General features: G+C 37.8%; 2 protein-coding genes across 2 annotated transcripts; one reads left to right on the plus strand and one right to left on the minus strand.

Moving 5' to 3' along the window:
- The first annotated feature begins 255 nt into the window (after window positions 1-255).
- Window positions 256-3,353, plus strand: LOC125672455 (kelch-like protein 24). The gene has a single exon (XM_056163717.1). The coding sequence runs from the start codon at window positions 345-347 to the stop codon at window positions 2,157-2,159; it is 1,815 nt and encodes a 604-aa protein (XP_056019692.1). The 5' UTR covers window positions 256-344; the 3' UTR covers window positions 2,160-3,353.
- A 4,794-nt stretch (window positions 3,354-8,147) lies between these two features.
- On the minus strand, window positions 8,148-14,495 carry LOC125669140 (monocarboxylate transporter 9-like). The gene is made up of 2 exons (XM_048903590.2): window positions 12,695-14,495; window positions 8,148-8,586 (listed from the first exon to the last, which is right to left on the minus strand). The coding sequence occupies exons 1-2, from the start codon at window positions 14,493-14,495 to the stop codon at window positions 8,423-8,425; spliced, it is 1,965 nt and encodes a 654-aa protein (XP_048759547.2). The 3' UTR covers window positions 8,148-8,422.
- Between the last annotated feature and the right edge of the window lie 5,140 nt (window positions 14,496-19,635).

Consider the following 19,635-nt stretch of genomic DNA (forward strand, 5'->3'; position numbering starts at 1 on the left):
CATTGGCCAAACAAACGTTGGCTAAAGTTTATCACCGATTTAGGGTTAGGATTTAGAAATCAGAAAGACACGGAAATACAACAATAACATACACGGCGAACATCATTATCTTAGACTGCTTTTAATATCACGCTGTTATACTAGAATCTCGACATATGATATTTATCTGTATGGATATAGATGTATAGTAATTGTTACTAAGTTTGCTGGCTGTCTATCAGTATATATCTACAACAAATGTTCTACAGATGTGTAGCTTAATGAGAAACTAAACACAAGTAATCCCAGCCAGTTTGTACTGTGAGGATTATAAGAAACCTAATATACATGCATACATTATACGAATGGCAAATACAAAGAAATCAAATGAAAGTTGTTGCTTTTATTCTACAGACTTGGGGAGAGAAAAGAAGAAGAAAGTGAAAATGGAAGAAGCACGGTCAAGCGTTTGTGATTGTTTGCTGGAAGGCATCCGTAAAATGTACAAAACGCAGCGGTTTACGGATGTCATCATCCATGTGGAAGACCAGTCCTTCCGGTGTCACCGAGTGGTCCTGTCATCTGTATCTTCCTACTTTGACGTCATGTTCTCCTCTGGGATGATGGAGTCCAACTCCATGTCCACAACTATTCACAACGTTAGCTCTCAGACATTCGATGAAGTCCTGCAGTACATCTATTTTGGAAAAGATATCATAGAACCAGACAACGTCGGGGAACTCCTGCAGGTTTCTGCTATGCTCCAGATTGCGCATTTACAGTTTGAGTGTGAAGAGTTCATCCTGGGTAACGTCGACGTCAACAACTGTTTGGGGGTCTGGAAACTAGGGATATCACATAACATTGAGTCACTAACAGAAAGTAGTCAACCTTTTCTCCTATCCAAATTCGACGAAATAAGTCAAAGTGACGACTTTTTAAAGCTTGAAAAGGACGAATTGGACCTCATATTACGCGACGAACGTCTTATCTCCTCTGGGGAAGAGATTGTTTGCAAGGCTCTTTTTCGTTGGATAGAAGCGGACGAAACTCGTCGAAAAGTTGCTTTGCCAGATCTCTTCGAAAACATTCGACTTACTTCAGTCAGTCTTGAATACTTGTTAGATCACCTAGATCAACATCCGTATATTCTTGAACATGAAAGTTGTCACAAGGAAGTAAAAAATGCAATCAAGTACCACGCCTTGCCTTCCAGGCGCCAGGAGCTGATGTGGGACGAGAAACCGTACAGATATAACGCTGAGCAAGAAATGGTTCTAGCGGTTGTAGGGAAACGCCTTGCCAGCGATGGTTTGATCGTTACAGAGTTCATGGGATACAGCTTTTCAAACAAAAGGTGGGTTGCGCTTCAACCGATCCATACCCCACTTGGAGACGAATTTGCAGTTTGCTCTTATGGTAACGACATATTCATAACCGGTGGAACTTCGAATATGACCTCTTGCTTGAGATATTCTGCCAAATTTTCACAATGGTGGAAGCGCTCGCCTATGTGCTGCGGCAGATATAGACACTCAATGGTGGCAGTGCGAGACTCGCTTTATGTACTTGGTGGCTACAACTTCGGGACTTTAAGTAGCATCGAACGATATGACATGGAGACCGAGAAATGGGAATCGGTTGGAGAACTCAATTACGGGGTTGATAAATGCTCCGCGGCAGTCATGGACAAGAAAGTCTTTATTTTGGGAAGTTGTTCAAGCTTTGCAGCGAAAACAGCCGGGATACAGTGTTTCGACACTAGGACTGGCACGTGTACATTAATTGCAAACCTCCCCACGTCCCCTAAATTCACCAATGCTGTAAAATTCGACGACACTGTCCATGTCGTCTGCGATAATGGGGATATAATATCTTTCAGTGGCAAGGAGGAACATCACACACTACGAAAGATCAAGGGCTTTTCCAAAAGGGACTTTGGACTTTTCATGGACCACGGATCACTGTGCATTGTTGGTGGGAACCTGAACGTGCTTTCCGAAATGGAAGAACTTTGTTGTGACGTGATAAAGGTCGAAGGTGAGGAACAACATATATGCGAGCACCTCGAACTACCTTTTCCAATGACAGTCACCATATGCTTACGTATTGTTGTTGAAAGGAAATATCCACTCTTGGATATTCATTCTTTAATACGAGACTTCGGGAACATTGAATGATTCTGCTGTTCACTTGCTTCAAACAAACCTGTGATCATAGTCCTATTGCACGTACGAGATCGCCATATTGTTACAGCTAATTATATATGCATGTCAAAGGTCAATCGGGGATAGCCGTGTTAACGTAAACAACAATGGATGCCTGCGTTATTCTTGAAGTACACCGCGGATCTTTTTGATTGGCATTTTTTAATTTTGGTATATAATATATAGATATATCTTTAAACAAAATGGATACTGGCTATCAGACTTGTAATCTGGATGATTTCTCTCATTGGAAAATAAAGGCGTGGCATTCATTTCTGAGCAGCAGAGGACTGTCGATAAGAACTTATAGCTCTCGCTTTTGCCGCAAGTAAACTGCATATGCCTACAGCTGTAGAAATAGAGAAATCGAAGTTAGATTCCTACATTGTTTTACTTAAGAGTTGGTGATGTTGTATATTGCCTGATCCTTTGTTAATTTTTGATAAGTGGGGGACGAAAAACAAGGAATGATTCCTTGACCACCAGATTTTATAACTGATGTAACTTACCCCCATGCCTGCTAGGAGGGGTCAACAAGGTGGCATGAAGAAGTGTGAAATCTTAGAACAATGTACTAAAACCGTTGTCTGCCGTTATGCAGTGAAATGGCTCTAAAAGATCCATAAATCCAGAATGTAAGGTATATTTTTGTCACTGGTCCTTCCACCCCAGCATTTTCACAAAAAATCTTACGACTAAGACAAATATTTTGTCTCTGTCTTATACACAACTGAGTGCAACTGTGTCTCGAGTAAGAATAGAGTTTCATCACCAATGCATATACTTAGTTTTGCTCATTCAGAAATATGTGAGCGAAGAATTATAAAAGAATTACAGTGTTTTAACAATTTTAGCTTAGTCGTAAGAGTTTTTGTGAAAAGGGCCACTGGACTTGGTCACCTTTTTGAATGTACAATATACTGTTTGTTCCATCCAAATTACACCTCATGAATGAAATCTCGTAGGTTCAAATCATGTGTAATTATGCTATCTTTATACGAACAATGACTTATTTGTTTTTACATTTATTAGAGTGTAGTACATGTATTTCATGAAATGATATATTGTAATGTATGTTCCAAGAACAATCAGATGTACAATTTCTAATATATTTACGGAAACTTCGTATTAACTAATCGGAGTTCCATGTGATAAATTATTTTTTTTACTGTTTTAGTTTTGTGATTTTATTCCAACAGAAGAATGTCCAGAGACGTCATGCGCTTTTTGTGCTATATTGATTTGTTATCGTTAAAATAACGTTTCTCACATTTCATAAAATTCAAGATTTCAATACCCACTGCAGTGTGGAACATTAATAAGAGAATTGGCTTCATGACCATGACCATACCTAGGGTATGTTAAATTTACTTAGAGAAGCTATTGTGCTAAATTAAACTTAATATACAGCACAACCAGCCGCAAGACATTTGACCTACTGCCTGAATTGAATAGTGATTGGTGGGAACCTGAACTTGCTTTCCGAAAAGGAAGAATTTTGTTGTGACGTGATAAAGGTCGAAGATGAGGAACAACATATATGCGAGCACCTCGAACTACCGTTTCCTATGAAAGTCACCCAATGCTTACGTATTGTTGTTGAAAGGAAATATCCACTTTTGGATATTCATTCTTTAATACGAGACTTCGGGAACATTGAATGATTCTGCAAATCACTTGCTTCAAACAAACATGGACTTGTTCACCTTCTTGAATGTACAATATACTGTTTGTTCCATCCAAATTACGCCTCATGACTAAAATCTCGTTGGTTCAAATCTTGTGTAATTATGCTATCTTTTTACGAACAATGACTTATTTGTTTTTACATTTATTAGCGTGTAGTACATGTATTCAATGAAATGATATATTTTAATGTATGTTCCAAGAACAATCAGATGTACAATTTCTAATATATTTACGGAAACTTCGTATTAACTAATCGGAGTTCCATGTCATAAATTTAAATCTTTACTGTTTTAGTTTTGTGATTTTATTCCAACAGAAGAACGTCCAGAGACGTCATGCGCTTTTTGTGCTACATTGATTTGTTATCGTTAAAATAACGTTTTTCACGTTACATATAAATTCAAGATTTCAATACCCACTGCAGTGTGGAACATTAATACTGAATTTAATGACACTTGCTGCAAAGAAACTTTTTTCCCAAAATTACAAAAATTGAAATGAATTTTTGTGTTTTCATAAGTAAATTGAATACATTCATCGTATGGAATGTATTCTATTTCCATGATTTCTCAATTAAGTCTACAACATAGGGGAGAATTTGAACAGAGTTACATATGAAGAATGGAAGGGGTCAAGTACAACAATTTTTGAACATCATAGAAAAACAAGTCCCTTATTTTCTAAGAATCTTATATTTGTATTAATACTACCAAACTAAGTAAAAATTAAATACATGTAGAACAGGCAAACATTATTTATACATATTGCTAATAATTCGTTTTTGTTTGCAAGTCCAAGTGGAATACTAAAATAATTTTTAAAATGACAATATAAATTGGGTCAAAAGTTTTATATATAGTTAGTGGGATAAATCGACAAGTTGACTTATTCCAAGATATTGCAATTTTCTTCTGCGAAGTAAAGAGTCCTAATTTGCTTAGACACATTTTGACAAGCTTGCAGTATAACCCACTCGGAAGCGTTGCTTGTTTGGCGTTTTAATAGTTTATTCTCCATAACGGAATGACTGAAGCCCCTGAAAGAAAGGAACTAACCCAATACGGGACTTTCGAGATACGGATCCACTCTGACTTTTATAGCGCGTTGAACGTAATTAAACTGGTTCCCTGTTGATCTCGTTTCTCTACGGGTTTGTGTGTAGCATCAATCAGCGGGGAACCAATGTAGAACGCAATTTGTAGGGCATGTCACTTCCGGATTACAATGACAACTAAGTAAACAGGCATGGAATACTTCATTTCTATTTAAATGCTATCTTTGAAAGTAAGGAATCACTACAACCATTTTATAGGAAAATACATTTTATCGTAATATATATACAGTGTGACCGTTGGACCGTGGGAAGCATGATATGGTCATTCGCGTGTCCCAAGTGATAGTCATAATTCTGTTCAGTACGGTAAATTACAATTCATTTAAAAATATGTATTATTTATGAAATTCTCCTTGCGCTAAACGCCCAGTATCAAAGGGGTATATCTATGAGGATCCGCCTATTCCTTTAACGCGGAGAATATAGCACCAGCCGACGTAAACCGTGCATAGCGACGTCAGATGTAGCCTTGAGTTTTTTCTTCGTCTTTCAAACCAAACAATTATAAACAATAATTCATTTCAAAATATATATTATTTATGAAATTTTCCTTGCACTAAACTCCCAATAACATCTAAATATTAAAGGAAGATATACGAGGATAACAGTTCTACATGATCCGCCTATTCATTTAAAGCGGGGAATATAACGCCAGCCGACGTAAATCATGCATTGTGACATCACATTTAGCCTCGACATTTTTCTCTTTCAAATCAAACAATTATAAATAACAATACACCCCGTTGGCAATTTAAAAGACAGTTAAAACAAAACAAAATTAACCAATAAATTCAAAGTGGTAAAAAGTAAGCGTAAATACATCGTATATTTTTATTTAAAGAAACTCATGAACTCGTTCATCTATTTAGTCGTATTACTGTTTTTCTATTTGATAATTGGCTAAAGACTGTAACAATAATAATCATACCATTCATTTTTAACAAACTGAGTGTTTGAATTACAAATTGCACGTTAGTCTTGTATTTTTGGCATTCAAAATTAAAATACGAATAACTGTAGAAGCAACTAATGAACAAAGCATAATGGCGGCGCCCATATGGATCACAAAATTTTCAGTGAACGTATAGAGAGATTATCCGTATTTATTTGCAAATTTTCTCATTTTTTATTTTACGTATACATGTTACCTTTAGAGCCTTGCTTCGCGGACGGGCCCGAGCTTCGCTCGGTATTATGTGAGTTGGCGGGGGAAATAAATATAGGGAATATCTTGAGGATGTCGGCAAGACTTCACGCATTGCATCCAATGATACGCGTCTAAATACGCCTTTTCCCTTGCATTTAACTTACTCCTTGTGAGGTACTAAGCACCAATAGTGACTTAGATCGTCATCGTAGGACAGCGCTTAGCTCTTTACCGACCGTCTGCTAGCGAAACACCATTTGTTTCAATGTCAACTTTGCCCTACAATTGGCTATATCACGTGACCGTGGTGTATAAACATCAAATATAATCGGTCGTTACGGCACATCCCGAAAGTTCCGTATTTTCTATTTTGACTATTCGTAACGTCTTTAACGTTCAGATTATAAAAGTCATCATCGTCCTCCGTGCACAGATCCCTAAAAAAATAAAATGTCTCTGATCAAAAACGTTATTCTCCTCGGAAGCGTCAATATATTTTCTGACTGTTCATCTTATTTCCATCCACCTACTGAGAGAGTCCGACTTAGGGTAAGTTCGTGCTCTGCTGAAAGTTTTCTCAGAAGTATTGATTTTTCCCCCAACATATTTGAACATTCGTCCTTTGCACATGTGCTACCGCGGTGTATTAAGAATTATAAAATCTATAAAATTAAAAAGGTCAAGTCATTTATGAAATTAAAAAGGTCGAGTCATTTATAAAATTTAAAAAGTTAAGTCATTAGTTTAAATTTCAACTTTCTCGTGAATACCTTTTTTTATTTATTTTCTTTTTTATCTTTATATTCAGCAGACCTTCCGCTGCATCATGTAGTCCATTTTCCAGACTACTTTCGAAATAATTTTGAATGATTTTGTTGATTCCGTGTACATTAACGGAGTGTACGAAATGACCTTTTTATATTGGCATTGGCATCCGTCACAAACTCAAGCATCATGGAGACAAGAACCGTTGGACTGAAAATTTCGAAACACATTTAGCAAAATGATGGTCACGTGTTTTTCCTTTGGGGAATTTTACATGAAACTGTTCACAAATAATGCAAGGTTAACTGGAGGTGCTCGATGCATTGTCCTCTTTTAAGGTGAGGTCTCTATATATATCCGAAGTTTTAGTTCGTTGGAAATAGTTTGACTGAATTTCAACACGTTCATTTCATCCGTTGATTTCGGAGAAATCATAAACTGTTAAAGGTACGTATGCTCCTCAAAGCTCGTATTATAGAATTCTATAAATGAAATAAAACGGGAGAAAAAACTCTTTGAAATACGCATATAAAACTACGGTTGTAGCGGTAAACGTATAAATGAAAATAGTCCGTATTTTTAACACTTTCCCGAAACAAGCCGAGTGCTGACCATGTGACTGTCTCATTAGCATACCGCGTACTATTTTCCAACCAATCCTTGGATCTGTGCATATTGGACTAACCTTTAGAGTTTTATACACGATTTTGCATAATGAATTTATTCTAATTTTATTAGTCCTTATTCCTATTTATACGAAAGATGAACTCGATGTCAAGACTTACTGAAGCCATTACTGATGTCGTCTAACCACGTGTGAAGTAGGCGCGCGCAATATATTTACACGATACAGATAAGGCTGACGGAAGATGTCCGAGACTTACATTTCGGGAGTAAAGTAAAGTAAATTTTATTTAAAGTCGGCACTATACACATTCAACAAGTCTATAGTACCGACTTTAAATAAAATTTACTTTACTTTACTTCCGAAATGTAAGTCTCGGACACTTTCCGTCATCTTCCGGGAGTAACTAGCCTCAGAGGTCGTTCGTGTTGATTTATTTCCAGATGTTTCAAGGTGGTTTGGTTTCTCAAGTAAGAAAATTCAGATATACTTTTACATGCATTCCAATCATCAGCTTTAACAATGCAAGATTTACACGTTTATCAGAAAACAAGAGAATGTGTTACAAAATAAAGCAGATAATTATAGAATTTACACAGAAAATAATTAAAGTATGACATTTAAAAGCTAATAAAATAATTCTAAATACATATATATATGTAACACACAAAATATTAACAAATGTTTCTATAAAGAGTGAAAAACGACATTTAAAGCAACAGAGAAATAAACAAGTTCTCTGGTTATTTGATATGTACATTACGATGGCAGTTTTGAGGAAATGAAATTAAAAATACTACATACACTGTAGTACACATTATTCATTGACGTTAAACAGACTGTTGTTCTCACTTGGAAGGAATTGTGTGACATTCTCTAGCAACATCCACGATTTTTCACCATTCCGGAGTTGTGTAGCTGAAGGACTGTTTTCGTGTAACGAGTAACTTTATGCATCTCCCAATTGGCACGAAGACTAATATAAGACCAGAAAAAGCAATGAATACACCCCCAGCTATAAAGGTATGGTCGTAGGATCCCGACATGTCATAAAGCAAACCTGTCAAATAAAATGGTGTGTTCCTGTAAGAATTTTCAAATAATCTGTCAAATAAAAAGGTATACAATGTATATTCATATGAAGCAGAATTTATTCAAAAACTTATACGTGAGAAGAAAAAATCTCTCGCTGTGACCTTCAATTCGACTTTTAGATATATCGATGACGTTTTGTCTATTAACAATGATAGCTTTCATTCATATGTCGATTTGATATATCCCTGTGAGCGAGAAATAAAGGACACCACAGAGTCGTCCACTTCTGCTTCATACTTAGATATTTTATTGAAAGTAGACATTAACGGCAAACTAACAACTCAACTGTATGACAAACTGGATGATTTCAGCTTCTCCATCGTCAACTTCCCACATTTATGTAGCAATATTCCATTATCACCTGCATATGGTGTTTATATATCTCAACTGATTCGATATGCAAGAGCTTGTTCTGGGTATAGTCAGTTTTTAAATCGAGGTAAGCTACTGACAAACAAGTTGATGGTACAGGGATTTCAACAGTCTCGATTGAAGTCAGCATTTCGCAAATTCTATGGTCGTTATAACGATCTAGTTCGTCAATACAACCTCGCATTGTGTCAAATGCTGTCTGACGTGTTTCATACCGATTGTTAAGCCGTTCTTGGCACACTGATTTTGACTGCGGATAACTCCGTTTACCTGATCCGGATATGGGGCTCACGGCGGGTGTGACCGGTCAACAGGGGATGCTTACTCCTCCTAGGCACCTGATCCCACCTCTGGTGTGTCCAGGGGTCCGTGTTTGCCCAACTATCTATTTTGTATTGCTTGTAGGAGTTATGAGATTGATCACTGTTCGTTATCTTCACCTTGCATATTCACAGGACTCCGACATGTCATGCAGTAAAACTGTCCAGGTTTGGTCCTGTAAGAATGCACAAAACCAAAATTGCTTCGGATGCCACATTAGATTTTGTTGGAATTCCCATGAGCACAAATTAAGATCCTTTATTAGCTGCCCTGTTTTTGTATTCTTATCAGTGGCGGATTTAAGGGGGCGCCGCCAAATTTTCAAATTTAAGGTAAATCATGGTCTCTTGTTTAAAAAAAATGTAAACGATAAAAGAAGCAATAATTTCTTCCACTCTCGGAAAAATAAAGGACAAAATCTTTTGATTTATTGAATTACTTTTATTGGGAAAACTTACATTTTCACCCCAAAACTCTTAAAATTTACATCCTTTTTAGTTAATTTCACCTTGTTAAAAATGGCAGAAAAATAGTAAAATTTACTACATAGCAAACATATTTCAAGCCCTATAAAACCCAGGAGCTTCTAAGGGCTTCGCCCCCAGGACCCCCACCAGGGATTCGCCCTGGACCCACTTGAGGACGCCTTGAGGCCCCCAGCCTTAAAAAGTTGCGCCCCTAACCGCAATTCTTGCTATGGCCTCCAACTCAACATTTAGATATATCGACGACCTTTCATCTATTAACAATGTCCACTTTCATTCATATGTCACAGCGAGCCGACATAAACGACACCACAGGGTCTCGATATATTTTACTGAACATTTCCAATATCTATATAGCAATATCCCAATATCACCTGCATATGGTGTCTATGTCTCTCAACTGATTCGATACACGAAAGCCTGTTCTGCGTATGATCATTTTTAACAGAGGCAGGCCACTGATAAATAAGTTTATGTTACAAGGGTTTCAACAATTTCGATAAAGGTCAACATTTCGAAAATTCTGTGGTCGTTATAATGATCTTGCTTGCAAAAAATTAGGTAGAATGCTGACACGTTTCATACGATTTGTTAGACCGCTCTTCACATACTGATTTTGACTACGGTTTAATCCGTTTACCCGATCAGGATATAAGGCTCATTGTGGGTGTGACGGTCCACAAGGGATTTTTTCCTCATTTGATCCCACCGTTGGTGTTTTCAGGAGTACGTGTTTGCCCTTCTCATTTAAAAAAAATACTTTTCGTAATGATTCATGAGATTGATCAATGTCCGTCATCTTCATTTTTCATCTATATTTTTATCACGAGCAAGCAAATTCAATCCCACCTCTGGTATATATAGGGGTCCGTGTTTGCCCAACTCTCTCTCTCTCGTATTGCTTATAGGAGTTATGAGATTGATCACTGTAAGTAATTTTCGCCTTTAAAGGCAACTACCCGGTGTATACGAGTCATTCAAAAAATACAGACAATTATCTCTCTCGTATACATATTTTTTTGAAAACTAAAATTCGACACATTACTGGATTTGAAATTATTTATTTTATCATATAGTATCCATCATATATGATTTTGAAAACAGTATGTTCTTTCGCGACGGAGCGTCGTTACGTCAAAAAAATACAACGACACAGCGTCACGTTTCACAGTTTCTCAAAATATTCTCCTCTACATTTCACACACAGCCGGTGGCGCCTTCTAGCTTTATTCTCTAGGCATCTAGCGGGCTGTATCTCTTCTCATTTCCAAATGTTCAGTAATAATAGTGAAGACGGTTTCGGATATCTGATAATTCCATGACAGTGACGCGGCCATCATTTTCCATATATATATACACAATGTATATAGCGTTACGTATTCTTTTGACAAGTTCTTCACCAATGATTAGTTTCCTACCAGGTCCTTCTCTACCACAAGAAAATCATCTATGCCATTTATACACTAAAGCACGACTCACTTTTGACATATTACCCGCTTCCAGTATTTTAACAGTTTCCATTTGAGATTTCCGGGGTGTGACGTGGTAACACAAAATCTTATCGCCATTCGTAATTTCCTGCGACGTCATGTTTTTTTTTTTTTACCTTCACGAAAGCGAACTGCCTGTGATCCGATTTCCATAGAACGCCTCGACATATTACGTCAAAACTTCGCTTATAAAATAATATAATAATTCTCTACTAGAGCGTATAAATTTTATTCTGTTTTATTGCCATTTTTTGAGAGATTTGACAATTTTAAACATTATATAATGATTTTTTGTAAATAACAAAATTTTACCATGTGCCGTGAACCCATTTTTCGGTTTTAATTTTTGAAATGTTTTCTAATATATCGTTACATATATGAATTTTCTTCTTTATTATTAAGATCATTTATTTTTTATTATGTCTACCAATTTTGGATGTAATATGACGTTCTGAGAGAGAAAAAAAAATATGGCAAAAGTCTACGTATTTTTTTAATGACCCTCGAATGCGACAGTAATGAATCTTGCAAGCATGATACCGGTAAGGATACATATTAAATGTTGCAATATGACCAAGTCAAATTTTGAGAGTGCAAGCTCAATTTCTAGTTACTCGTAGCATGAAAAACAGTGATCAATCTCACAACTCATAGATAAAGAATACAAAATAGAGAGTTTGGTAAACATAGACCCCTGGATATACCAGATGTGGGATCAGGTGCGTTGGAGGAGTAAACATTCCCTGTCGAATGGTCACATCCGCCGTGAGCCCTATATTTTGGTCAGGTAAACGGAGTAATCCGTAGTCAGAATCACTGGAACAAGAACGGCCTAACAAAGTGAAGAATGTAGAATGAATGATAATTTAAGAATAACTTCAATCAAATATGTTTGAGATGTTAGCCTATTTACCTATACATGCATTTATCAGAAGTATGACTTTAAATTACTTGTGTCAAATGCAGTTCTTCGTAACTACAGTGCACGATATCGAACTTGACAGCCATTAGGGGTAATACTTGTACAAATGCATATGATCAAACCAAGTTAATTTGTGATAAAAATCTTAAATACACTCCTATTACTTTGAGAGGCATACACTAGTAGAGTGCGGGTATTGCAATTATAAAGATAGGACATGCACTCAGTTTCATCATGAAAATTACTGCCCATCCATGTCAAACCTTTTTATATAAGAGTCATTCATATAGGTTAACTCCTTTATCTCAATATATCCATCTCAAGTCATTCACGATCCCTCCAAAACTCCTGTAGAGTGCTTAGTTACGTAAGAATTAGCATATTATTATATGAGGTCCTTTGATTGAAAAATGCTATTGATTTCACAAAGTTTGGTGATGAAATGAAAGGCATAACATCGTATTATAAAATACACCCACTTACCAGCCACAGGGGGGCCTATTATATTGGCTAGTCCCTGCATCATCATGGTCAGTCCATAGGAATTGGCAAGCTTGTCGATTCCAACTATTTCCACCACGATTACCGTATCCAAAGCATAATTGGCGCTAATGAAGAATCCAAAGAGACCCGCAAATATACACAGTGGTATGAGGGACTGGAACCATGGCACAGCCATCAAAGCCAGTCCTGAAAGACCGATGGACACCCCGTATAGCAGTATCAGATCGATGTCCCTGTCTCCTATAAATCCATATATAATCTGTCCAAATGTATTCACAATTCCAAGGGTCGAAATTATGATAGCTGGATTTTCTATCCCGTCTTCTACAGCAATGTCGTTCAAAAACACATACGGAACATCGTCCCAGAAGTAGAAGATGAAGTTGGACAGCACAAAGAGAAAAAAAGACGGAATTTTAATGATTTGGAAATCAAACATCGACTTGAACAGTTTCTTGATAAATTTAGGAAATTTCAGAAGCCTTTGATTTGAACAACAGTCAACAATTTCTTCATCGGGACTGTCATCTATGATTTCCTGATGTAAAACTGGGCTGCTTTTACGTCGGAGCTTTGGATTAACTGAAAATCGTCTCGTGCTTCTCCTATACAGCAGGTCTTTTCTTGACAAAGGATACTGCGTAAATGTCTTTGTAGAGGAATTCCTCAAATGAACACTACGCTTTTTCTTGCTCCTCATTCTCACAATGTTTTCTGTACCACTTCCCACATCGTCTGCAAAGACTACGTGACCATCGCTTTTGGCCGGTCTGTTGCTGGTAGTTGTGTCTGAATTGAATATTTTAGGTCGTGATATATCGTCTGAATCGAAGTTTTGAAAGGATCGCTTTCGCTTGCTACCGTATTTTCTACTGTCATTCGACATCTCAACAGGGATATTTCTAGATTTCTTTGTAAAAGTGGGAAGTTGTTCTTGAGAATGGCTACGCTGTTTTTTCTGAGGTAACCGTTTTGCCGTACCACTCATCAAATCTGAACTGCTAGCGTGACAGCTATGATCTTGTAAACTTGATATTGATAATGTTTTTGACATATTTTCAAATTTCTTCAAATTCCTTCTCCATTTCTGGGTTGGGGTAAATTCCAAGGGCCTCATAAATGCTCCACAGACGACTAAGTTCAATGTCACCGCACTTAGAACGACAAAAGATCCTCTCCACCCATACTCCTCGATGAGGAACTCTAGAAAGGGAGCAAATACAAATGTACCGATTCCAGATCCACAAACGGACAGGCCAGTCGCCAGGGATCGCTTCTTCTCAAAATAGTACGCAACGATAACCGCTGAATTTACGTATCCAATGGAGAGACCGAATCCGGCAATGAATCCGAATGTAAAACACATAAGGCCTATGGAATCCACAAAAGCACTGGCTAAGATGCCAGCACTTGTGATCAATCCTCCGATTACCTGGGCTTTCCTGCTTCCTAATTTATTTATAATGATGCTTGCTATAGGTCCACACACCAGAGGAACCCCATAGAATAAGGAAGCAATGATGGAAGTCACACTTTTACTTGCATTGAAAACTTCCGAAAGTTCTGTAAACAGAACACCAAATGATAAGGCAAATCCATCGCTTATAGCCATAACGAAGAACGCACTGAGTACAATTACCCAGCCATAGCCCCCGTCTGGAGCGGGGGGCATTGAAATGGAAGAGTCACGGGTTGAGGAGGTTCCCTCTGATATGTCTAAAGAGATGTCTTTGCTGTCACGGCGGTTTTTGGACGCTTTATCTTGGTCCTTCCCAGGCATTTCTAATTTATATGGCTCTCAGGCTACTTGTTTTTGCTTCTGAAAAGTGCAGCTAGGTCAAATGAAAATACAGAGGACACGTGGTAGTTTAGTTACTCTAGTGCTGGACGATTTGCTCTGGATATCCAAGAAATTTCAGACACACGTTTTCAGTTGATGTATATTCTGCAAAATAAAGAAAATTGATCGATATCATATAGAATTTTAAGAATATCCATGTAAGCAAATTCCTGAAGAATCACAGCATAAATTCATTTGCAGCTGACCCTTGGGGATCCGGGTTAGAATAGGTCCTCAGTACCCCTTCCTTGTCGTGAGAGGTGACTAAATGGGGTGATCCTTCGGATGAGACCACAAAAACCGAGGTCCCGTGTCACAGCAGGTGTGGCACGATAAAGATCCCTCCCTGTTTAAAGGCCATAAGCGCAAAGCATAGGCCTAAATTTTGCAGCCCTTCACCGGCAACGATGATGTCTCCATATGAGTGAAATATTCTCGAGAGGGACTCCCGTTAAACAATATTCAATCAATCAATAATTTACAGCTGTATCTTTTATCATTATTAGGCTATAATGTGTCTCCCACGTAGCTTAGTGGTAGAAACTAAAAGTAAGCCGAATTCAAATCCCACTGCAAGATATGAATGACTCCCAAACCCAATGCAACAAAACATGTCAGGGTGGGTGTGGCGCAAAAGAGGGTAACACGTGATAACTCCATTTTTACATAGGCCAGTATCTAATGAAATGTTACCATGACAGTAATGACGTCAGTCAGAATCAGCAGATTGGACGACCAAAAATGATACGATTATTCCCTGATTTCATGTAAGAATGATACCTCACAGTGGATTAATATGATTAATTTCCGTTCTTTACACAAAGTGCTCAGAAAGTTGAACTTTGTAACAATTCCATGAAGTATGTGTGCCCATATTTTACTACTTACTTCGTCCCTTTAGTTCTGTCTGTCCGTACCCGAGGTTAGAAATACAGCGTAATCAGCTCTCCCAATCTTCAGGGCACTAAACAACAATCAGTTCTCGTAAATTTAAAAAAAAAATGTCAGAATTTAACATTTTGAAAAGATTATAAAAAATTTCCAAGAAGCACTACTAAACATACACGTATCAAAGGGCATTTGATTTTACTTTACAAATTAATGATTAAAAAACCGAGGAAACAGGAAAGTGGATGGAGCAACACCAAACATTTCCGGTTGTTTGTTGGCGGGACCACGTAAAACAAACTGTACAAACACACAGCGAATTTACGGATTTCGTTATCACGCGGTCTTTCTGTCGGCTTTATTTCCGATTCCATATTCTCTTCAGGAAGATTCGAACTGCATGTCATTTCCTTCGAATTATCTTATGTTATACAACGTCAGCATATTTAAGAACAAACCAAATTAAAGGAAACGACTTCCGGGAAAAATTTGGATCTTCTAATGCTTTGATTTATGACATGTGCTCATACCTTAATTATGCATACGAATTTCTGAGAAGCATCAATGCTGACTAAGTCTGGGGATTCGGAATACTGCAGAATCATATAATCTTCTAAAACTAGAAGGCAGGCGTCAGGCGTCCTTTAATATTGGCAACATTTGAAGAAGAATAAACCAACGACTTTACAAAGCACGAAAAAGTTGAATTCCCTGATGAAAAGTGAAGATAACGAACAGTGAAAGGGCCTTTTACAAGGTGTTGTTCGCTTTTTCCTTAGACCTCTCTGTAAACATTCAACAATCTATAGTCAATGGTTCTAGAACATGTTTATCCATTGGTGATGGGCGTCAACGCCTAGTCAAGATTTGATGTAGATGGGGAAAAAATAGGGACTTGCTCTAACAATCAACGGGTAAATCAACGAATGTGTTATCAAGTTCCAGTACCCCCCCCCCCCCCCCCCAAATAAAACGTCGATTGGTCTCTTACGGTAACAGCATCTTTAGTTACATCTGATGGAACAGCTCTTAAAGTTGATCGATCCTCATGTGATGTCATAGGTTTTTGCAAAAATCTTTATTAGACTAAACGTTGCGCATGATAAAAATATATCTTTCAAAAGAATTTTATTCAATGCATATTTTTTTTCCTCAAAACTATTGATACTTGAAAAGTTTATATTTTCCATAGATAATCAATTATTTTTGATAAAAAAAAATGTTGTCAAGGGTAATAACTCTTATGCTGGTATCTTCTACTTCGTCTATTATACAGTAATTCCCCTAATATCCACAATTAATTTATATTTATCTAAGAATTAGCATTCTTTTTGAAAAATATTGTTGACAAGTTTTTATTTATTTTTATTATTTTCTATAACGAAAATGTGTGTTTTTCTAATGTTAACATATACCTCTGTCTTTGTATGTCCGACATCTTTAAAAAGGTGGCAACATACACATTTTCTTTGGTTATAAATTAAATCTTAATATATTGAGTGGAAATTAATATATGTTTTCCACTTTCAACCATTAATATTAATAAATCACATGAAGGTGGAGCTACCTTAAGAAATAGTCTGCATTCTTTCCTCAATGTCTGAAAGTGACCTATCATCTGATTAGGTCCTCAGTACCCCTCGCTTGTCGTAGAAGGCGACTAAATGGGGCGGTCCTTTGGATGAAACCGCAAAAACCGAATTCCCGTGTCACATCAGGTGTGGCACGATAAAGATCCCTCCCTGCTCAAAGGCCATAAGCGCCGAGCATAGGTCTAAATTTTGCAGCCCTTCACCGGTAATGGTGACGTCTCGATATGAGTGAAATATTTACGAGAGGCACGTTAAACAATAATCAATCATTAATCTGATGAGGTAGATGTAAATGGTGGTTATGCAAGATTTGACTGAAACATCATCCTTCGAAGCTACGACTTTGGAACCTGGAATAGGGTCGATCAGTATGTCATACGAAATGGGGCATGGCAACCAAATTAGACAATTATAAGTCACAGCCAGCTGTCTATAGTATAGTGACATGGTTTGTCGTAGCTTTGGAGGCTGTCTAACATGCTCGTTGATGTGATTACAAATGTTGTGTACTAGACTGAAATTGTTTGTGTCGTCTGCGGTGATTGGGGTATAATGGATTTTCGGTGCTGAGTAAGGAGAGCATATTAAACTACGCGTCTGAAGAAAACTTTGGATTTTTCATGAACGGGACACATTCTAATTGTTGGTGGTAACCAATGTCTAAGAAAATCTAGGATCCCAATTAAATAGTTAATCATACGCGACATTAAACACCCATGATCATCAACTGTCGGACCATTGTAGTGCCAGTCTAAAAACACGGGAACTGAACTTGCAGAACACGTTTAAATATTTTTTTTGGGGGGGGGGGGGTTCTCGCTTGCCCTAAACGGCGTAAACGCACATGGCGTTCTCCTTCCACCCGTATAGAACTAGAACTCGTTGAGTGCTGGATGAACCATGGGGAACAGGTGCGTGATGGGGAACAGGTACGTGATGGGGAACAGGTACGTGATGGGGAACAGGTGCGTGATGGGGAACAGGTACGTGATGGGGAACAGGTGCGTGATGGGGAACAGGTGCGTGATGGGGAACAGGTGCGTGATGGGGAACAGGTGCGTGATGGGGAACAGGTGCGTGATGGGGAACAGGTGCGTGATAAAGGGTAAGGTAACGAACAATGTCATTAAACCTATAAAGAATACGAATTTAAGAGCTGGAAAAACATGGACGCCTAAAAACACCAGAGGTAGGATCAGGCGTCTAGAAGTAAGCATACCCTGTTGACCTATCACATCCGCCGTGCACGCGAGCCCTCTAATTTGAACAGGTCAATGGAACAAGAGGTACTGTGAGCAATGCTCACTAAGAATATGGTATGCTTATGTCAAAGAACAAAGAAGTCATGGCCCTGACATGAATCCATTGTAAAAACCTTTAATTTTGACCTTGAGGTCAAGGTCATATGCAGGTCATGACACATCGTCTCATGGTGATACACTCATGTGTCAAATATGGTATGCCTATGTCAAAGAACAAAGAAGTCATGGCCCGGACACGAATCCATTGTAAAAAAAAAACCCTTTAATTTTGACCTTGAGGTCAAGGTAATGAAGGTACTCGACACGTCGTCTCATGGTGATCCACCTGTGTGCCAAATATGGTATGCCTAAGTCAGAGAACAAAGAAGCTATGGCCCGGATACGAATCTGCACGGACAGACAGACAGAGTGATTCCTATATACCCCCCTGAACTTCGTTGGGTATAATAATCTGTAGTCAAAATCAATATTCAAAGAACAGCGTAACAACTGGTGTGAAAACATCAATCGACCCAATGATCACTGTAAAAAGATCACTACTAAGGTTGAAAATAAGATCCCGGTTTTCTATGGCTTATCTATTGTTATGTAGAGTCGGTATGAAGTTCCAAACAGCAATGGTTGACGACAGGGACAAGAACTTGTTCAGGTTCTGAAATGTCGGTCTTGGAACCAGTGTAATTCACTCTGGGATAATGGTGAAGTGGTAGATAGGGATCTACCGATATTGTAGGACTTGATCACTTTGCCCCTGGTTCCTCTATGTTGCAGTGATTACACAGTGGTTCTATATTTAATAGTGTAATGGTAAAATGCTGTAGTTTAGTATGTTGTACATATTGTAGCCAGTTTGTGTTGTAATGGTTCTGTCTCGAAGTAGCTCTATATTGTAATAGTTTAATGTTGTACAGTGATTTTGTGTTGTTGTGGTTCTATATTGTCGTGGTTGTGTTGTAGTGGTTCTATAATAATGTGGTTGTGTTGTAGTGGTTCTGTCATGGTTGTGTTTAGTAGTTCTGTCATGGTTGTGTTGGTTCTATAATGTCTTGGTTGTATTGTAGTGGTTCTTTAATGTCATGGTTCTATAATGTTGTGGTTGTGTTGTAGTGGTTCTATAATGTTGTGGTTGTGTTGTAGTGGTTCTGTTATGTTGTAGTGGTTCTATAATGTCATGGTTGTGTTGTAGTGGTTCTATAATGTCATGGTTGTGGCAGTAATTCTGTTGTGGTTGTGTTGTAGTGGTTCTATGTTGTGGTTGTGTTGTAGTAGTTCTGTCATGGTTGTTTAGTGGTTCTATGCTGTGGTTGTGTTTAGTGGTTCTATGTCGTGGTTGTGTTT

The sequence above is a fragment of the Ostrea edulis genome, chromosome 4, assembly GCF_947568905.1.
Source record: "Ostrea edulis chromosome 4, xbOstEdul1.1, whole genome shotgun sequence".
Taxonomy (NCBI): domain Eukaryota; kingdom Metazoa; phylum Mollusca; class Bivalvia; order Ostreida; family Ostreidae; genus Ostrea; species Ostrea edulis.